Source organism: Arctopsyche grandis, chromosome 9, assembly GCF_051622035.1.
Source record: "Arctopsyche grandis isolate Sample6627 chromosome 9, ASM5162203v2, whole genome shotgun sequence".
NCBI lineage: Eukaryota > Metazoa > Arthropoda > Insecta > Trichoptera > Hydropsychidae > Arctopsyche > Arctopsyche grandis.
The window spans coordinates 3,106,836-3,128,037 of NC_135363.1; the positions used below are offsets into that span (position 1 = coordinate 3,106,836).

The 21,202-nt window shown below is 34.1% G+C and overlaps 2 protein-coding genes across 3 annotated transcripts; both read left to right on the forward strand.

Moving 5' to 3' along the window:
* The first annotated feature begins 120 nt into the window (after positions 1-120).
* Positions 121-5,522, forward strand: LOC143917076 (uncharacterized). Of its 2 annotated transcripts, XM_077438472.1 has the most exons (3): positions 1,137-1,413; positions 1,921-2,243; positions 2,322-5,522. In XM_077438472.1, exons 2-3 carry the CDS (start codon positions 2,130-2,132, stop codon positions 3,276-3,278), a joined length of 1,071 nt encoding a protein of 356 aa, XP_077294598.1. In that variant the 5' UTR covers positions 1,137-1,413; positions 1,921-2,129; the 3' UTR covers positions 3,279-5,522. The 2 variants fall into 2 exon arrangements, with proteins under 2 accessions (XP_077294597.1, XP_077294598.1); XM_077438471.1 differs by lacking the exon at positions 1,921-2,243 and having other exon boundaries at positions 121-1,351; positions 2,322-5,180.
* Positions 5,523-16,521: 10,999 nt separating this feature from the next.
* LOC143917055 (uncharacterized) lies at positions 16,522-20,509 on the forward strand. Its single transcript, XM_077438442.1, has 2 exons — positions 16,522-17,083; positions 17,161-20,509. The coding sequence occupies exons 1-2, from the start codon at positions 16,970-16,972 to the stop codon at positions 19,000-19,002; spliced, it is 1,956 nt and encodes a 651-aa protein (XP_077294568.1). The 5' UTR covers positions 16,522-16,969; the 3' UTR covers positions 19,003-20,509.
* Positions 20,510-21,202: the final 693 nt, after the last annotated feature.

Sequence of the window (21,202 nt, forward strand, 5' to 3'; positions counted from 1 at the left end):
TATGGGACATGTAACGGTTGAGCAATATTGTTACCTAGCACTGGTGTTGGTTTTTTGTTGTTTTTTTTGTTTGTTTGTGTATTGTTTATGTCTTTGTTGTTGTGTTCTTTTGTTATCTCATTTGTCATGTTTCATTAGTCTCTTGTGCACTATTGTTTCATTTGTTTTGGAATCCGATCCTCTGGATTCCAACGGAGGGAGTATGTTCAGACTATGTCTGATGATCGGCTTTCGTGGCCTTACGACCCACGAGTTGGCCGAAATATTTTTGTGCTGGCCACCCTGAAAAACAACGGCCACTGACAGTTGCGCGCCCACGGCTTCGGCATAAACACGCAGTTAGCTCCTCCCCACCGAAATCACCAGCTCGGCCACTGGTGATGGGTTGTGACGATACTTGGAGACCAGCTGCAGTATCCGTCCGGTGTGCACCAGAGGAAGCCTGGTTTGTCTTCGTCCAGAAGGCAGACAACTGAGCTACGCGTGGCTAACCTCAAAAATCACGCGTGGTTTCTTTGTTTACTCCCCCCCCCCTTTGCCCCCTGCTTGATCTCTGTATAATTTATATATTTAAAATACAGTCGCAATACATAAACAGATTTACGCCCTGTTTTCATTGGTTTACAATTTCCCGCCTTTTTCCACATCACGCATCCCACGCACACTACGAAAGAGAAAGGGACAGAGCAGAGCAGCCATCATCAGCAGAGACCAGACCACCGACGACGAAGGAAGGCACCGTGAGGAAACCGACAACCGACGGCAGGTGTTTCTCGAGTTGAGGACCCCTGGCGTCTGTACAGCGGATTTTTTTAAACGCTCATATCTCGTAAACGATCACCCACCAACAAAAATCAATATCATATTCGAATTCAGTGGGTCAAACTTAGTAAAGATTGGCTGGTCTCTACTCTGGTAATTTTTTTTGTTGCTCAGTGTAATCGAATAACCGGCGGCTTTTATGCACAAAAAATGGTTCACTACTGTCAACCATTTTTTTTTGCCTGCCCTGTCTACAACATATCTCATTTTATAATACATTAAAATCTAAGTGGCTAACGAATCAGATTGCAATGAAAATATTAATTTTTTGCGTATTGTTTATAGATTCCAGTCTTGCCATGGCCACATTCGATAGTATTATGACGTGCAGCTATACACGATGGATCCCAAACTTGTCAAAGAATTAGATGAGGAGCCCTTTTTAGGCATGTGCATCGAAGATACCACCTCTTTGGATGAAGTAGAAGGACGTAGTGCCTGCACCAATTGCTGCAAATCGAGGAAATACTTTTGCTATACCTGCTACATACCAGTCGCCGAACTTCAAGATCGTATCCCAACTTTGAAGGTTAGAAACTCCGCTCTGGTATTTTTTTTTTGAACTGGTTATGGAAAAATTCGTAAATATCGGTAGTGTGGACGTAGGGTAAACGGACTTCTAGTCAAATGTGAACCTGTCACAGGACAACTGGTCGCTCTAGATCGATCACTCGTGATTATCCGTCACGCTAAAACTGGTCACGAGAAAACTAGTCACACGCTAAAACTGGTCACGAGAAAACTGGTCACACGGTAAAACTGCGATTGCAAACCTTCTCGGCGTGGCTAGAGGCTAGAGAGCGTCAGATGAGCTGACAGATGCCCGCGAACTCTTCGCGAAGACCACAAACAACGGCCACGGCCACGAGGGCCTTTCGCTCGAACATATGTCTAGTCGATAATAATAAAAATTTCGTAAATAAAAATTATTTGAGAATATTTTTGTTTGTGTGACCAATTTTAAATTTTTGGGTGTGACCAATTTTCTCGTGACCAGTTTTAGCGTGTGACCAGTTTTCTCGTGACCAGTTTTAGCGTTTGACTAGTTTTCTCGTGACCAGTTCTAGCGTGACGGATGATCACGAGTGACCGATCTAGAGCGACCAGTTGTCCTGTGACAGGTTCACATTTGACTAGTAATCACCGAACCGGACGTAGCCATTGAAAAATCGTTGTTGAAAAATTGAGTTGTTGGTGCGCCGAGTTGGTGGGCAATGACTACATGGTACCAAATTTAGACTAAAGATGTCACTAAAAACAAAGCAAGTCGAGATAAGTGGTTGCTGTCAGAGTTCAGCACAGGGACGATGGAGTGCAGGCTTTGTCTCGGACCAGCTCCGGCCGAATCTTCCGTCTCCATCTTCGGCGATCCTCATCTAGAGCGTCTGGAGCAACGCATTCGGACCTGCTGTCAAATTCAGGTCGGTGCTGGTTATAGGTTACAATTATTGTGGTTGACTCTTCTCACCGCTTCATCCTATTTTTTTTTCCATCTGCAGGTTAAAAGAGGCGATGGGTTGCCAGACAGGGTGTGTATTTCGTGTAAGACCACTCTGGATTCGTTGATCAGCTTTCGAAAGGCTTGTTTTCGAAACAACGAATCGTCTCGACTGAGGGTAGACGATTGCTTGAAGATCAAGACTGAAGAAGTTTTATTGGAAGATTCAATATGGGACGATGAGTCTTCACAATCGACAATTCACCGAAAGAATAGTGAAATGTGCGTAAAGCCATTTCCCAGTGAATCTGAACTTATTTTACACAAAAGATCACATCCTGGAGAAAAGCTGTTCAAATGTGATATTTGTTTAAAATCACTTTCTCGAAAATATACCCTTGTCAGACATTTGAGATCTCACACAGGGGAAAAGCCATTCAATTGTGAAATTTGTCTGAAATCATTTTCTGCAAAATTTAGTCTCGAGAATCATAAAAAATCGCATGCTGGGATAAAACCACACAAATGTGAAATTTGTCTAAAATCATTTACTAAAAAATCTAACCTTTTGTCACATGAAAAATTGCATACTGGGATAAAACCACACAAATGTAACATTTGTTTAAAATCATTTACTGAAAATTCTACTCTCCAGAAACATAAAAATTTGCATACTTGGATAAAACCACATAAATGTGAAATTCGTCTAAAATCATTTTCTCAAAAATCTAGCCTTGTGTCACATGAAAAATTGCATACTGGGATAAAACCACATAAATGTGAAATTTGTTTACAATCATTTACTGAAAATTCTACTCTCCAGAGTCATAAAAAATTGCATACTGGGATAAAACTACAAAAATGTGAAATTTGTCTAAAATCATTTACTAAAAAATCTAACCTTTTGTCACATGAAAAATTGCAAACTGGGATAAAACCACACAAATGTAACATTTGTTTAAAATCATTTACTGAAAATTCTACTCTCCAGAAACATAAAAATTGCATACTGGGATAAAACCACATAAATGTAACATTTGTTTAAAATCATTTACTGAAAATTCTACTCTCCGGAAACATAAAAAATTGCATACTGGGATAAAACCACACAAATGTGAAATTTGTCTAAAATCGTTTTCTCAAAAATCTAGCCGTGTGTCACATGAAAAATTTCATATTGGGATAAAACCACACAAATGTAACATTTGTTAAAAATCATTTACTGAAAATTCTACTCTCCGGAAACATAAAAAATTGCATACTGGGATAAAACCACACAAATGTGAAATTTGTCTAAAATCGTTTTCTCAAAAATCAAGCCGTGTGTCACATGAAAAATTGCATACTGGGATAAAACCACATAAATGTGAAATTTGTCTAAAATCGATTTCTCAAAAATCTAGCCTTGTGTCACATGAAAAATTGCATACTGGGATAAAACCACATAAATGTGAAATTTGTCTAAAATCATTTACTGAAAATTCTACTCTCCAGAGACATAAAAAATTGCATACTGGGATAAAACCACATAAATGTGAAATTTGTCTAAAATCGTTTTCTCAAAAATCTAGCCGTGTGTCACATGAAAAATTTCATACTGGGATAAAACCACACAAATGTAACATTTGTTAAAAATCATTTACTGAAAATTCTACTCTCCGGAAACATAAAAAATTGCATACTGGGATAAAACCACACAAATGTGAAATTTGTCTAAAATCGTTTTCTCAAAAATCAATCCGTGTGTCACATGAAAAATTGCATACTGGGATAAAACCACATAAATGTGAAATTTGTTTAAAATCATTTACTGAAAATTCTACTCTCCAGAGACATAAAAAATTGCATACTGGGATAAAACTACAAAAATGTGAAATTTGTCTAAATTCGTTTTCTCAAAAATCAAGCCGTGTGTCACATGAAAAATTGCATACTGGGATAAAACCACATAAATGTGAAATTTGTCTAAAATCGATTTCTCAAAAATCTAGCCTTGTGTCACATGAAAAATTGCATACTGGGATAAAACCACATAAATGTGAAATTTGTCTAAAATCATTTACTGAAAATTCTACTCTCCAGAGACATAAAAAATTGCATACTGGGATAAAACTACAAAAATGTGAAATTTGTCTAAAATCATTTACTAAAAAATCTAACCTTTTGTCACATGAAAAATTGCAAACTGGGATAAAACCACACAAATGTAACATTTGTTTAAAATCATTTACTGAAAATTCTACTCTCCAGAAACATAAAAACTGCATACTGGGATAAAACCACATAAATGTGAAATTTGTTTAAAATCATTTACTGAAAATTCTACTCTCCGGAAACATAAAAAATTGCATACTGGGAAAAAACCACATAAATGTGAAATTTGTTTAAAATCATTTACTGAAAATTCTACTCTCCAGAAACATAAAAATTTGCATACTTGGATAAAACCACATAAATGTGAAATTCGTCTAAAATCATTTTCTCAAAAATCTAGCCTTGTGTCACATGAAAAATTGCATACTGGGATAAAACCACACAAATGTGAAATTTGTCTAAAATCGTTTTCTCAAAAATCAATCCGTGTGTCACATGAAAAATTGCATACTGGGATAAAACCACATAAATGTGAAATTTGTTTACAATCATTTACTGAAAATTCTACTCTCCAGAGTCATAAAAAATTGCATACTGGGATAAAACTACAAAAATGTGAAATTTGTCTAAAATCATTTACTAAAAAATCTAACCTTTTGTCACATGAAAAATTGCAAACTGGGATAAAACCACACAAATGTAACATTTGTTTAAAATCATTTACTGAAAATTCTACTCTCCAGAAACATCAAAATTGCATACTGGGATAAAACCACATAAATGTAACATTTGTTTAAAATCATTTACTGAAAATTCTACTCTCCGGAAACATAAAAAATTGCATACTGGGATAAAACCACACAAATGTGAAATTTGTCTAAAATCGTTTTCTCAAAAATCTAGCCGTGTGTCACATGAAAAATTTCATACTGGGATAAAACCACACAAATGTAACATTTGTTAAAAATCATTTACTGAAAATTCTACTCTCCGGAAACATAAAAAATTGCATACTGGGATAAAACCACACAAATGTGAAATTTGTCTAAAATCGTTTTCTCAAAAATCAATCCGTGTGTCACATGAAAAATTGCATACTGGGATAAAACCACATAAATGTGAAATTTGTTTAAAATCATTTACTGAAAATTCTACTCTCCAGAGACATAAAAAATTGCATACTGGGATAAAACTACAAAAATGTGAAATTTGTCTAAAATCGTTTTCTCAAAAATCAAGCCGTGTGTCACATGAAAAATTGCATACTGGGATAAAACCACATAAATGTGAAATTTGTCTAAAATCGATTTCTCAAAAATCTAGCCTTGTGTCACATGAAAAATTGCATACTGGGATAAAACCACATAAATGTGAAATTTGTCTAAAATCGTTTTCTCAAAAATCAAGCCGTGTGTCACATGAAAAATTGCATACTGGGATAAAACCACATAAATGTGAAATTTTTCTAAAATCGATTTCTCAAAAATCTAGCCTTGTGTCACATGAAAAATTGCAAACTGGGATAAAACCACACAAATGTAACATTTGTTAAAAATCATTTACTGAAAATTCTACTCTCCGGAAACATAAAAAATTGCATACTGGGATAAAACCACACAAATGTGAAATTTGTCTAAAATCGTTTTCTCAAAAATCAATCCGTGTGTCACATGAGAAATTGCATACTGGGATAAAACCACATAAATGTGAAATTTGTTTAAAATCATTTACTGAAAATTCTACTCTCCAGAGACATAAAAAATTGCATACTGGGATAAAACTACAAAAATGTGAAATTTGTCTAAATTCGTTTTCTCAAAAATCAAGCCGTGTGTCACATGAAAAATTGCATACTGGGATAAAACCACATAAATGTGAAATTTGTCTAAAATCGATTTCTCAAAAATCTAGCCTTGTGTCACATGAAAAATTGCATACTGGGATAAAACCACATAAATGTGAAATTTGTCTAAAATCATTTACTGAAAATTCTACTCTCCAGAGACATAAAAAATTGCATACTGGGATAAAACTACAAAAATGTGAAATTTGTCTAAAATCATTTACTAAAAAATCTAACCTTTTGTCACATGAAAAATTGCAAACTGGGATAAAACCACACAAATGTAACATTTGTTTAAAATCATTTACTGAAAATTCTACTCTCCAGAAACATAAAAACTGCATACTGGGATAAAACCACATAAATGTAACATTTGTTTAAAATCATTTACTGAAAATTCTACTCTCCGGAAACATAAAAAATTGCATACTGGGATAAAACCACACAAATGTGAAATTTGTCTAAAATCGTTTTCTCAAAAATCTAGCCGTGTGTCACATGAAAAATTTCATACTGGGATAAAACCACACAAATGTAACATTTGTTAAAAATCATTTACTGAAAATTCTACTCTCCGGAAACATAAAAAATTGCATACTGGGATAAAACCACACAAATGTGAAATTTGTCTAAAATCGTTTTCTCAAAAATCAATCCGTGTGTCACATGAAAAATTGCATACTGGGATAAAACCACATAAATGTGAAATTTGTTTAAAATCATTTACTGAAAATTCTACTCTCCAGAGACATAAAAAATTGCATACTGGGATAAAACTACAAAAATGTGAAATTTGTCTAAAATCGTTTTCTCAAAAATCAAGCCGTGTGTCACATGAAAAATTGCATACTGGGATAAAACCACATAAATGTGAAATTTGTCTAAAATCGATTTCTCAAAAATCTAGCCTTGTGTCACATGAAAAATTGCATACTGGGATAAAACCACATAAATGTGAAATTTGTCTAAAATCATTTACTGAAAATTCTACTCTCCAGAGACATAAAAAATTGCATACTGGGATAAAACCACATAAATGTGAAATTTGTCTAAAATCGTTTTCTCAAAAATCTAGCCGTGTGTCACATGAAAAATTTCATACTGGGATAAAACCACACAAATGTAACATTTGTTAAAAATCATTTACTGAAAATTCTACTCTCCGGAAACATAAAAAATTGCATACTGGGATAAAACCACACAAATGTGAAATTTGTCTAAAATCGTTTTCTCAAAAATCAATCCGTGTGTCACATGAAAAATTGCATACTGGGATAAAACCACATAAATGTGAAATTTGTTTAAAATCATTTACTGAAAATTCTACTCTCCAGAGACATAAAAAATTGCATACTGGGATAAAACTACAAAAATGTGAAATTTGTCTAAAATCGTTTTCTCAAAAATCAAGCCGTGTGTCATATGAAAAATTGCATACTGGGATAAAACCACATAAATGTGAAATTTGTCTAAAATCGATTTCTCAAAAATCTAGCCTTGTGTCACATGAAAAATTGCATACTGGGATAAAACCACATAAATGTGAAATTTGTCTAAAATCGTTTTCTCAAAAATCTAGCCGTGTGTCACATGAAAAATTTCATACTGGGATAAAACCACACAAATGTAACATTTGTTAAAAATCATTTACTGAAAATTCTACTCTCCGGAAACATAAAAAATTGCATACTGGGATAAAACCACACAAATGTGAAATTTGTCTAAAATCGTTTTCTCAAAAATCAATCCGTGTGTCACATGAAAAATTGCATACTGGGATAAAACCACATAAATGTGAAATTTGTCTAAAATCGTTTTCTCAAAAATCTAGCCGTGTGTCACATGAAAAATTTCATACTGGGATAAAACCACACAAATGTAACATTTGTTAAAAATCATTTACTGAAAATTCTACTCTCCGGAAACATAAAAAATTGCATACTGGGATAAAACCACATAAATGTGAAATTTGTCTAAAATCGTTTTCTCAAAAATCTAGCCGTGTGTCACATGAAAAATTTCATACTGGGATAAAACCACACAAATGTAACATTTGTTAAAAATCATTTACTGAAAATTCTACTCTCCGGAAACATAAAAAATTGCATACTGGGATAAAACCACACAAATGTGAAATTTGTCTAAAATCGTTTTCTCAAAAATCAATCCGTGTGTCACATGAAAAATTGCATACTGGGATAAAACCACATAAATGTGAAATTTGTCTAAAATCGTTTTCTCAAAAATCTAGCCGTGTGTCACATGAAAAATTTCATACTGGGATAAAACCACACAAATGTAACATTTGTTAAAAATCATTTACTGAAAATTCTACTCTCCGGAAACATAAAAAATTGCATACTGGGATAAAACCACACAAATGTGAAATTTGTCTAAAATCGTTTTCTCAAAAATCAATCCGTGTGTCACATGAAAAATTGCATACTGGGATAAAACCACATAAATGTGAAATTTGTTTAAAATCATTTACTGAAAATTCTACTCTCCAGAGACATAAAAAATTGCATACTGGGATAAAACTACAAAAATGTGAAATTTGTCTAAAATCGTTTTCTCAAAAATCAAGCCGTGTGTCACATGAAAAATTGCATACTGGGATAAAACCACATAAATGTGAAATTTGTCTAAAATCGATTTCTCAAAAATCTAGCCTTGTGTCACATGAAAAATTGCATACTGGGATAAAACCACATAAATGTGAAATTTGTCTAAAATCGTTTTCTCAAAAATCAAGCCGTGTGTCACATGAAAAATTGCATACTGGGATAAAACCACATAAATGTGAAATTTTTCTAAAATCGATTTCTCAAAAATCTAGCCTTGTGTCACATGAAAAATTGCAAACTGGGATAAAACCACACAAATGTAACATTTGTTAAAAATCATTTACTGAAAATTCTACTCTCCGGAAACATAAAAAATTGCATACTGGGATAAAACCACACAAATGTGAAATTTGTCTAAAATCGTTTTCTCAAAAATCAATCCGTGTGTCACATGAGAAATTGCATACTGGGATAAAACCACATAAATGTGAAATTTGTTTAAAATCATTTACTGAAAATTCTACTCTCCAGAGACATAAAAAATTGCATACTGGGATAAAACTACAAAAATGTGAAATTTGTCTAAATTCGTTTTCTCAAAAATCAAGCCGTGTGTCACATGAAAAATTGCATACTGGGATAAAACCACATAAATGTGAAATTTGTCTAAAATCGATTTCTCAAAAATCTAGCCTTGTGTCACATGAAAAATTGCATACTGGGATAAAACCACATAAATGTGAAATTTGTCTAAAATCATTTACTGAAAATTCTACTCTCCAGAGACATAAAAAATTGCATACTGGGATAAAACTACAAAAATGTGAAATTTGTCTAAATTCGTTTTCTCAAAAATCAAGCCGTGTGTCACATGAAAAATTGCATACTGGGATAAAACCACATAAATGTGAAATTTGTCTAAAATCGATTTCTCAAAAATCTAGCCTTGTGTCACATGAAAAATTGCATACTGGGATAAAACCACATAAATGTGAAATTTGTCTAAAATCATTTACTGAAAATTCTAACCTTTTGTCACATGAAAAATTGCAAACTGGGATAAAACCACACAAATGTAACATTTGTTTAAAATCATTTACTGAAAATTCTACTCTCCAGAAACATAAAAACTGCATACTGGGATAAAACCACATAAATGTAACATTTGTTTAAAATCATTTACTGAAAATTCTACTCTCCGGAAACATAAAAAATTGCATACTGGGAAAAAACCACATAAATGTGAAATTTGTTTAAAATCATTTACTGAAAATTCTACTCTCCAGAAACATAAAAATTTGCATACTTGGATAAAACCACATAAATGTGAAATTCGTCTAAAATCATTTTCTCAAAAATCTAGCCTTGTGTCACATGAAAAATTGCATACTGGGATAAAACCACACAAATGTGAAATTTGTCTAAAATCGTTTTCTCAAAAATCAATCCGTGTGTCACATGAAAAATTGCATACTGGGATAAAACCACATAAATGTGAAATTTGTTTACAATCATTTACTGAAAATTCTACTCTCCAGAGTCATAAAAAATTGCATACTGGGATAAAACTACAAAAATGTGAAATTTGTCTAAAATCATTTACTAAAAAATCTAACCTTTTGTCACATGAAAAATTGCAAACTGGGATAAAACCACACAAATGTAACATTTGTTTAAAATCATTTACTGAAAATTCTACTCTCCAGAAACATAAAAATTGCATACTGGGATAAAACCACATAAATGTAACATTTGTTTAAAATCATTTACTGAAAATTCTACTCTCCGGAAACATAAAAAATTGCATACTGGGATAAAACCACACAAATGTGAAATTTGTCTAAAATCGTTTTCTCAAAAATCTAGCCGTGTGTCACATGAAAAATTTCATACTGGGATAAAACCACACAAATGTAACATTTGTTAAAAATCATTTACTGAAAATTCTACTCTCCGGAAACATAAAAAATTACATACTGGGATAAAACCACACAAATGTGAAATTTGTCTAAAATCGTTTTCTCAAAAATCAATCCGTGTGTCACATGAAAAATTGCATACTGGGATAAAACCACATAAATGTGAAATTTGTTTAAAATCATTTACTGAAAATTCTACTCTCCGGAAACATAAAAAATTGCATACTGGGATAAAACCACACAAATGTGAAATTTGTCTAAAATCGTTTTCTCAAAAATCAATCCGTGTGTCACATGAAAAATTGCATACTGGGATAAAACCACATAAATGTGAAATTTGTTTAAAATCATTTACTGAAAATTCTACTCTCCAGAGACATAAAAAATTGCATACTGGGATAAAACTACAAAAATGTGAAATTTGTCTAAAATCGTTTTCTCAAAAATCAAGCCGTGTGTCATATGAAAAATTGCATACTGGGATAAAACCACATAAATGTGAAATTTGTCTAAAATCGATTTCTCAAAAATCTAGCCTTGTGTCACATGAAAAATTGCATACTGGGATAAAACCACATAAATGTGAAATTTGTCTAAAATCGTTTTCTCAAAAATCTAGCCGTGTGTCACATGAAAAATTTCATACTGGGATAAAACCACACAAATGTAACATTTGTTAAAAATCATTTACTGAAAATTCTACTCTCCGGAAACATAAAAAATTGCATACTGGGATAAAACCACACAAATGTGAAATTTGTCTAAAATCGTTTTCTCAAAAATCAATCCGTGTGTCACATGAAAAATTGCATACTGGGATAAAACCACATAAATGTGAAATTTGTCTAAAATCGTTTTCTCAAAAATCTAGCCGTGTGTCACATGAAAAATTTCATACTGGGATAAAACCACACAAATGTAACATTTGTTAAAAATCATTTACTGAAAATTCTACTCTCCGGAAACATAAAAAATTGCATACTGGGATAAAACCACATAAATGTGAAATTTGTCTAAAATCGTTTTCTCAAAAATCTAGCCGTGTGTCACATGAAAAATTTCATACTGGGATAAAACCACACAAATGTAACATTTGTTAAAAATCATTTACTGAAAATTCTACTCTCCGGAAACATAAAAAATTGCATACTGGGATAAAACCACACAAATGTGAAATTTGTCTAAAATCGTTTTCTCAAAAATCAATCCGTGTGTCACATGAAAAATTGCATACTGGGATAAAACCACATAAATGTGAAATTTGTCTAAAATCGTTTTCTCAAAAATCTAGCCGTGTGTCACATGAAAAATTTCATACTGGGATAAAACCACACAAATGTAACATTTGTTAAAAATCATTTACTGAAAATTCTACTCTCCGGAAACATAAAAAATTGCATACTGGGATAAAACCACACAAATGTAACATTTGTTTAAAATCATTTACTGAAAATTCTACTCTCCAGAAACATAAAAATTGCATACTGGGATAAAACCACATAAATGTGAAATTTGTCTAAAATCGTTTTTTCAAAAATCTAGCCTTGTGTCTCATGAAAAATTTCATACGGGGATAAAACCACACAAATGTGAAATTTGTCTAAAATCGTTTTCTCAAAAATATACCCTTGTGTCACATGAAAAATTGCATACTGGGATAAAACCACATAAATGTGACATTCGTTTAAAATCATTTATTCATAAAGGTGTACTTGTGATACATTTGAGATCTCACACAGGGGAAAAGCCATTCAATTGTGAAATTTGTCTGAAATCATTTACTGAAAAATCTAGTCTCGAGAAACATAAAAATCATTTATTTCTAAAAGTAAACTTGGGTTACATTTGAGTTCTCGCACGGGGGAAAGCCTTACAAGTGTGTAATTTGTCTCAAATCATTTACTCACAAATCTAACCTCAATAAACATACAAAAATTTCGTGCTGGATAAAACCACACAGATGTGAAATTTGTTTAAAATCATTACTCGAAAATCTATTGTTATTATATATACTGTTAATATTCTTACATTTTGGCGGCATCCGTGCCATTGTTAAGGTTGCCAACTTTTTCTGAGACAATTCCGGGACAAATAGCTCAAAACTCGATTTTTATTTTTTTTTTTCTTCCTTCCGAACATATTTTATTGTTTTTACATGCGAAAAATATTACTTTGGTTCCTTTATTCGAATACAAAAAAATATATACATGTAGGAATGATTTTTAAACGAGCCGAGCCGTATGTGTGGTTGGTCAAACTGCTAGGGATAAAGTATGTGTGTGGTATGCATGGGAGAGTCCGGATGCGTGTTGTTATGGTCACTTGTTGGAGATCAGGCCGGACGATATGATATAATAAATAGTTTTGACTGAATCTGCGCGTTTCGCTTGGAATCATTCACATCCGGATCCTATATTTGGGTGCTCTTCCGAGATTTCCGAAGACATTCCAGTGACAGCCAGGAGCGGTCAGACGACAACGGGGAATTGTGACAGTTGAGTTTAAGGACGCGCGATGACTGCTATAACGCGTACGAGCATAAAGATGACGTGGGTGACGTCACGCCACGCTACGATGATGATATCCACGACGAGAAAGACGACAACGCCAGTGGCAACGACGACGAGGGAGATACCACAGTTCAATTTCCGAGATCTGGAGGTTTGTTTCGGTCTGCCGAAATGTAACGGCAGAAATAGCCCTATTGCAGTGTGGATTGAGCGCCTCGAAGAACACGCGCAAATCCTCGGCTGGACGGAGACACATTAGTTGGTGTATGGGCGGATGCTGTGTGAGGGGACTGCCAAGAATTTCCTAGACTCAGAAACGGGCATAACCACGTGGGCGATACTGAAGAAAAGGTTGACCGGAGAGTTCGGTCATCGATTGAATAGTGCGGACGTGCACAGGGAACTGAGGTTAGAGAAAAAGGGAAGAGCGGAAGATAGTTTAAGCTACATCTACAGAATGAAGGGGATCGCAGCCAAGTGCAGCTTTATCGAGGAGGAAGCGATTATTTCATATATAATTGGTGTACTCGGTTTTGACAAGTACGAAAAAATGATGCTGAGCGGAGCTGGATCTATTAAGGAGCTGAAGACGTGAGTTTCGCAGTGCGAGAAAATTAGAGAGGACGACGAACCCAGGGTGACGGGGCCCGTAAGAAACCGTGAAAACTGAGAAAGAGGGAGGCCACAATGCTACAATTGCGGTGGACCAGGTCATTTAGCAGCCGTCTGCAGGTTTAAGAAGAGAGGAACTCGTTGTTTCAATTGTAACGAGTTTGGGCACATATCAGCTCAATGTTACAGTACCAAAACAAAGACTGTCTTGACAATACAAGAAGAAATAAGAAAAGAAGTCAGTATCCCGGGTGCCGCCCTGTTGGGTAGCCCCATCACAGAATCCGTTCTTATGTGCATTGACGGCAACAAAGTGATATTTGTTAATAAACCGTGTGTTTTGATGAAGGATAACTTAGAACGGAGTCTGCCGAGGAGAAAAAAAGAGCAAGAGATGAGGGATTGTAAGGAAGTGTGGCAACAGGCATGTAAAAGACAATTTAAATGTCACAAAAGACCTTTGCAGCAACGGGCTTCACGAGAGATGTCTGCTCTCTCGTGAAGCAGACTCATTGTTTCCAATAATGAAGAGGACGATGCGAACATGGCCGATGTAAGTGTGAACAGTGATGGTTTGCACAGAAAAAGACTTTTGGATTACAGAGACATACTGTCTTCAAATACAGATGAACCACCCGATGATCAATTTGGAAAAGGATCTAAGAATTATAGTCATTTGAAGAATTCTGAAGATGAGAATAAAGAAAAGGAGAAACATAAAGACAAAGAAAAGGATATGGCTAAATCACAAGAAGGAATAAGGGACCCAGTCAAAATTTCAACACCAAAGGACACTGTATTCACTTTCAAGCTCGGTCGTAGTCTGATTGATGTTACTTCAATGAAAAAGAAAATAGGACCGTGGATTGAGAAAAGACTTATTGGATGTATCAGTGAGCCAGAACCAATATGTGTTGACTTCATTTATGGTAAATTACTAGCAGAAAATCTGTGGGGTGACGGCAGGTTCGTCGGACGGTCACGGAGAATCGCCGCGGGCATTGGATAGTATTTAAGTTGTACCGATGGAAGTGAAGTGTGTGTGAGTGAATTAGAGAATAAGTGAAATACCTGGAGGGGTTTTAGTTAAGCCTTACTTGTAATTTGATGATTGAAAGGTGTAATGTTTTATTGCTAATTCTAGTAATGTTTTAAAATGTGATTGTTTCCGATGTAAAGATTTAACTTGTCATTGTAAAGGTATTGATTCTAATGTTTTGTATTGCTTGTAATAATTTTAAATTGTAATTGTGATACCTTTCTGTTTTGTATTGCTTGAAATAATTTTAAATTGTAATTGTGATGATTTATGTGTAACTTTAATTGTGATGATTTATGTGTAACTTTATTGAAGATTGAATTGTGTTGAAATGTAAAAATTAATTTGTAGTGAAATGTGTAACGATTAATTTGTTATAATTGTAATTGTTATGTAAATTGTAAAATTATTGATGTATAAGTGTATTGATATGTAGTTGTGATGATGATTGTAATTGTGATGATGATTGTAATTGTGATGTAAATTGTAATTGTGACAATTGAAAGCATGTTTAGAAGAATATAAGATGATTTTATGGAATGGAAGATTAAACATTGTTGAGGATGATAGAGGAAATGTTTTAAAAGAATGTAAGATGATACATTGTATAGAGTGGAAGATGAAATGTAAAAGAATATGAGATGAAATGCTGTAAAAATATAAAAGACGAAGAATGTCATCCGAGGGCGAATGACAGTCAGGAATGACCGAATGTAGGAATGATTTTTAAACGAGCCGAGCCGTATGTGTGGTTGGTCAAACTGATAGGGATAAAGTATGTGTGTGGTATGCATGGGAGAGTCCGGATGCGTGTTGTTATGGTCACTTGTTGGAGAACAGGCCGGACGATATGTTATAATAAATAGTTTTGACTGAATCTGCGCGTTTCCTTTGGAATCCTTCACATCCGGATCCTATATACATGAGTAAAAGAGGTCTTATTTGCAATTTCGCCTTTTCTAAGGTGATATTCATGTTATTCCTGGCCTTCGTCCACACACTTCATGTGACTAAATACTCTTTCTGGGTAAGCATTACTGCAGGGATGAACATAATGAAAGACACAATTTTCATCAGCTCAACCGATTTTTCTTGTTCTTTGAAATACCCTCTATTGTCGCGATTTTATGTTTATAAAAGATGCTAGTTTTTATTAATGCTATAATACTTGCATTTCTCTCTTTAAAAAGAATTGCTTTTGCTTACAAAAAGATCTATTTAAGACTCACAAGCAATTTAAAACATAAATGAAAGTATTTTTTTCACAAATTAAATATAGTAAAGCTGCAGCAAAAGAAAAAATCACGGTGTTGTTAACGAAATAATAAAATCTTCGCAGAAACGCTCGTATATGCTTTGTGGCGGCTCGTTTATACGACATGGTAGAGTTTGGTTGCCTTCATGCGAGTGGGGACCAACTCGGCTGGGTTCGGAGAGCCGCTACTCACTCTGCCTTCAGCTGTCATAAATAAAACACGTGCATTAACATGCCAGTCGTCTCATTCGTTCATCCCCCATAGCTTTACGTAATTCAGGAGCAAACTCATTTATCAAACTCTTTTTGTTGGTGAATAAAGTAGTAAATAAGGATGAGCTTACAAAAAAAAACTAGCCCAAAAGATCTTATTGTGAATTATTTATAACCGTTACGAATGGGCGCGAACGCGGTTCAATGGGGTGGCGTAATATTCTGTCCTGGGACTGTGTGGGGACAAATAATTTGTGGCCTAACATTTCTCTGGTATAACAACAGTTCAGTGATTACAAGTCAAATGTGAACCGGTCGCTCTAGATCGGTCACATGTGATCACCCGTCATACTAAAACTGGTTACGAGAAAACTGGTCACACCCTAAAATCGGTCTAACAGTTTTCTCTTGACCGTTTTTAGGGTGTGACCAGTTTTCTTGTGATCAGTTTTCTCGTGACCAGTTTTAGTGTGACGGGTGATCATGTGTCACCAATCTAGAGCGACCGGTTGTCCTGTGACTAGTTCACATATGACTAGTAATCCGTTTACCATAACTACATAATACCACATTTAGACCAAATTTGTCACTGAAAAAAATAGCAAGGCGAGGGCAAGTCGAGAGAAGTGGTTGCTGTCAGAGTTCAACACAGGGACGATGGAGTGCAGGCTTTGTCTCGGACCAGCTCCGGCCGAATCTTCCGTCTCCATCTTCGGCGATCCTCATCCAGAGCGTCTGGAGCAAAGCATTCGGACCTGCTGTCAAATTCAGGTCGGTGCTGGTTATAGGTCACAATTATTGTGGTTGACTCTTCTCACCGCTTGATCCTACTTTTTTTCCATCTGCAGGTTAAAAGAGGCGATGGGTTGCCAGACAGGGTGTGTCTTTCGTGTAAGACCACTCAGGAATCGTCTCGACTGAGGGTAGACGATTGCTTGAAGATCAAGACTAACGAAGTTTTATTGGAAGATTCAATATGGGACGACGAGTCTTCACAATCGACAATTCACCGAAAGAATAGTGAAATGTGCGTAAAGCCATTTCCCAGTGAATCTGAACATATTTTATACAAAAGATCACATCCTGGAGAAAAGCTGTTCAAATGTGATATTTGTTTAAAATCACTTTCTCGAAAAGATACCCTTGTCAAACATTTGAGATCTCACATTGGGGTAAAGCCATTCAAATGTGAAATTTGTCTGAAATCATTTGCTGCAAAATTTAGTCTCGAGAATCATAAAAATACGCATACTGGGATAAAACCACACAAATGTAACATTTGTTTAAAATCATTTACTGAAAAATCTACTCTGCGGAAACATAAAAAATTGCATACTGGAATAAAACCACATAAATGTGAAATTTGTCTAAAATCGTTTACTCAAAAATCTAGCCTTATGTCACATGAAAACTTTCATACTGGGATAAAACCACACAAATGTAACATTTGTTTAAAATCATTTACTAAAAAATTTTGTCTCCAAATACATGAAAAATCGCATACTGGGATAAAACCACATAAATGTGAAATTTGTCTAAAATCGTTTACTCAAAAATCTAGCCTTGTGTCACATGAAAAATTGCATACTGGGATAAAACCACATAAATGTGAAATTTGTCTAAAATCGTTTGCTCATAAATCTAGCCTTGTGTCACATGAAAAATTGCATACTGGGATAAAACCACATAAATGTGAAATTTGTCTAAAATCGTTTACTCAAAAATCTAGCCTTGTGTCACATGAAAAATTGCATACTGGGATAAAACCACATAAATGCGAAATTTGTCTAAAATCGTTTGCTTATAAATCTAGCCTTGTGTCACATGAAAAATTGCATACTGGGATAAAACCACATAAATGTGAAATTTGTCTAAAAACATTTACTAAAAAATCTAGCCTTTTGTCACATGAAAAATTGCATACTGGGATAAAACCACACAAATGTAACATTTGTTTAAAATCATTTACTCAAAAATGTCATTTCGAGAAACATAAAAAATTGCATGGCGAGATAAAACCACACAAATGTAACATTTGTTTAAAATCATTTACTCAAAAATGGTATCTCGTGACACATAAAAAATTGCATGCCAAGATAAAACCGAACAGATGTAACATTTGTTTAAAACCATTTACTAAAATATATACTCTCCAGAAACATAAAAAATTGCATACTGGGATAAAACCACATAAATGTGAAATTTGTCTAAAATCGTTTACTCAAAAATCTAGCCTTGTGACACATGAAAAATTGCATACTGGGATAAAACCACATAAATGTGAAATTTGTCTAAAATCGTTTTCTCAAAAATCTAGCCTTGTATCACATGAAAAATTGCATACTGGGATAAAACCACATAAATGTGAAATTTGTCTAAAATCGTTTACTCATAAATCTAGCCTTGTGTCACATGAAAAATTGCATACTGGGATAAAACCACATAAATGTGAAATTTGTCTAAAATCGTTTACTCATAAATCTAGCCTTGTGTCACATGAAAAATTGCATACTGGGATAAAACCACATAAATGTGAAATTTGTCTAAAATCGTTTACTCAAAAATCTAGCCTTGTGAAACATAAAAAATTGCATGCCGAGATAAAACCAAACAGATGTAACATTTGTTTAAAATCATTTACTAAAATATATACTCTCCAGAAACATAAAGAATTGCATGAAACCACATAAATTTTAAATTTGTCTAAAATCGTTTTCTCAAAAATATATCCTTGTGTCACATGAAAAATTGCATACTGGGATAAAACCACATAAATGTGACATTTGTTTAAAATCATTTATTCATAAAGGTGAACTTGTGATACATTTGAGATCTCACACAGGGGAAAAGCCATTAAATTGTGAAATTTGTCTGAAATCATTTACTGAAAAATCTAGTCTCGAGAAACATAAAAATGTGCATCCTGGGATAAAACCTTTTTAAACATTTTTTTAAAATCAATTATTTCTAAAAGTAAACTTGGTTCACATTTGAGATCTCACACGGGGGAAAGCCTTACAAGTGTGTAATTTGTCTAAAATCATTTAATCACAAATCTAACCTCAATAAACATAAAAAAATTGCATGCTGGATAAAACCACACAAATGTGAAATTTGTTTAAAATCATTACTCGAAAATCTATTGTTATTATATATATACTGTTAATATTCTTACATTTTGGCGGCATCCGTGCCATTGTTAGGGTTGCCAACTTTTTCTGAGACAATTCCGGGACAAATAGCTCAAAACTCGATTTTTATATTTTTTTTTTATTCGTTCGGAACATATTTTATAGTTTTTACATGCGAAAAATATTACTTTGGTTCCTTTATTCGAATACATAAGAGTAAAAGAGGTCTTATTTGCACACACTTCATGTGACTAAATACTCTTTCTGGGTAAGCATTACTGCAGGGACGAACATAATGAAAGACACAATTTTCATCAGCTCAACCGATTTTTCTTGCTCTTTGAAATACCCTCTATTGTCGCGATTTTATTTTTATAAAACATGCTAGTTTTTATTAATGCTATAATACTTGCATTTCTCTCTTTAAAAAGAATTGCTTTTGCTTAAAAAAAATCTATTTAAGACTCACAAGCAATTTAAAACATAAATGAAAGTATTTTTTTCACAAATTAAATATAGTAAAGCTGCAGCAAAAGAAAAAATCACGGTGTTGTTAACGACATAATAAAAAAATCTTCGCAGAAACGCTCGTATATGCTTTACGTAATTCAGGAGCAAACTCATTTATCAAACTCTTTTTGTTGGTGAATAAATTAGTAAATAAGGATGAGCTTACAAAAAAAAACTAGCCCAAAAGATCTTATTGTGAATTATTTATAACTGTGTGAATTATTTATAACCAAATGGGCGCGAACGCGGTTCAATGGGGTGGCATAATATTCTGTCCTGGGACTATGTGTACATTGGAAGGACGTTCAACGGATTTATGTACTCAATGTCAATTACAATAAAAATAAATGTAATAGTTTCCTCAAAATTTCCGGGATAATTTAGCATTCATCCGGGATACGGGACAGTGATTCCAATTCCGGGACGGTTGGCAACCCTAGCCATGGTGTTTCTGGCGCCCCCCCTCACATGACATTTCTCCTCATTGCAGTGTATTTAAATCATTTTAAGAGAAATAATAATTTAAAATTAAATACACAGATCTATTATTTGGCTTACTTGTTTTATTTATTTTAAATGTAATTATGGGGGATGAACGAATGAGACGACTGGCATGTTGAATGCACGTGTTTATTATATGACAGCTGAAGGCAGAGTGAGTAGCGGTTCTCCGAACCCAGCCGAGTTGCCCCCAGGAAGGCAACCAAACTCGACCATGTCGTATAAGCGAGCCGCCACATAATAATTTTTATTTATTGGATGAAATTGAGATAATTTTAGTTAACATACATACTTCATCATCCTAAGCCTAGGGTCGGCAAACCGTGGCTCTTTTTCCAAAGTACCCTAAAATTGTGTCAATTTCAACATACGGCGCGAAAAGTATGACCGACGTTAGAAAAGGGTTTGTTGCTATTCTGAAAGTAAAAATTAATCACTAGGTACTTGCTTACCATTGCATCATTCATCAAGAAGCGCTTTGTGTGCACACATTTTCAGAAAAAATTTGCAAAGTAGCTCCAGTATAGCTAATGGTCTTAATCATCGCCAATTTAAAAAAAATTTAGTTGAAATAGAACGTGAATACGCAGATCTCCGGTTGCATAACAAGGTACGTTGGTTATCGAGAGAAAACGATTCGCTTCCTTATTAAAACAAATTAAAACACTTCTCGTACCCGAATGTAAAACGTTATACATTTTCATTGTTATTTTCAATGAATTTGGACGACTTTGTTTACTTTCGGTCA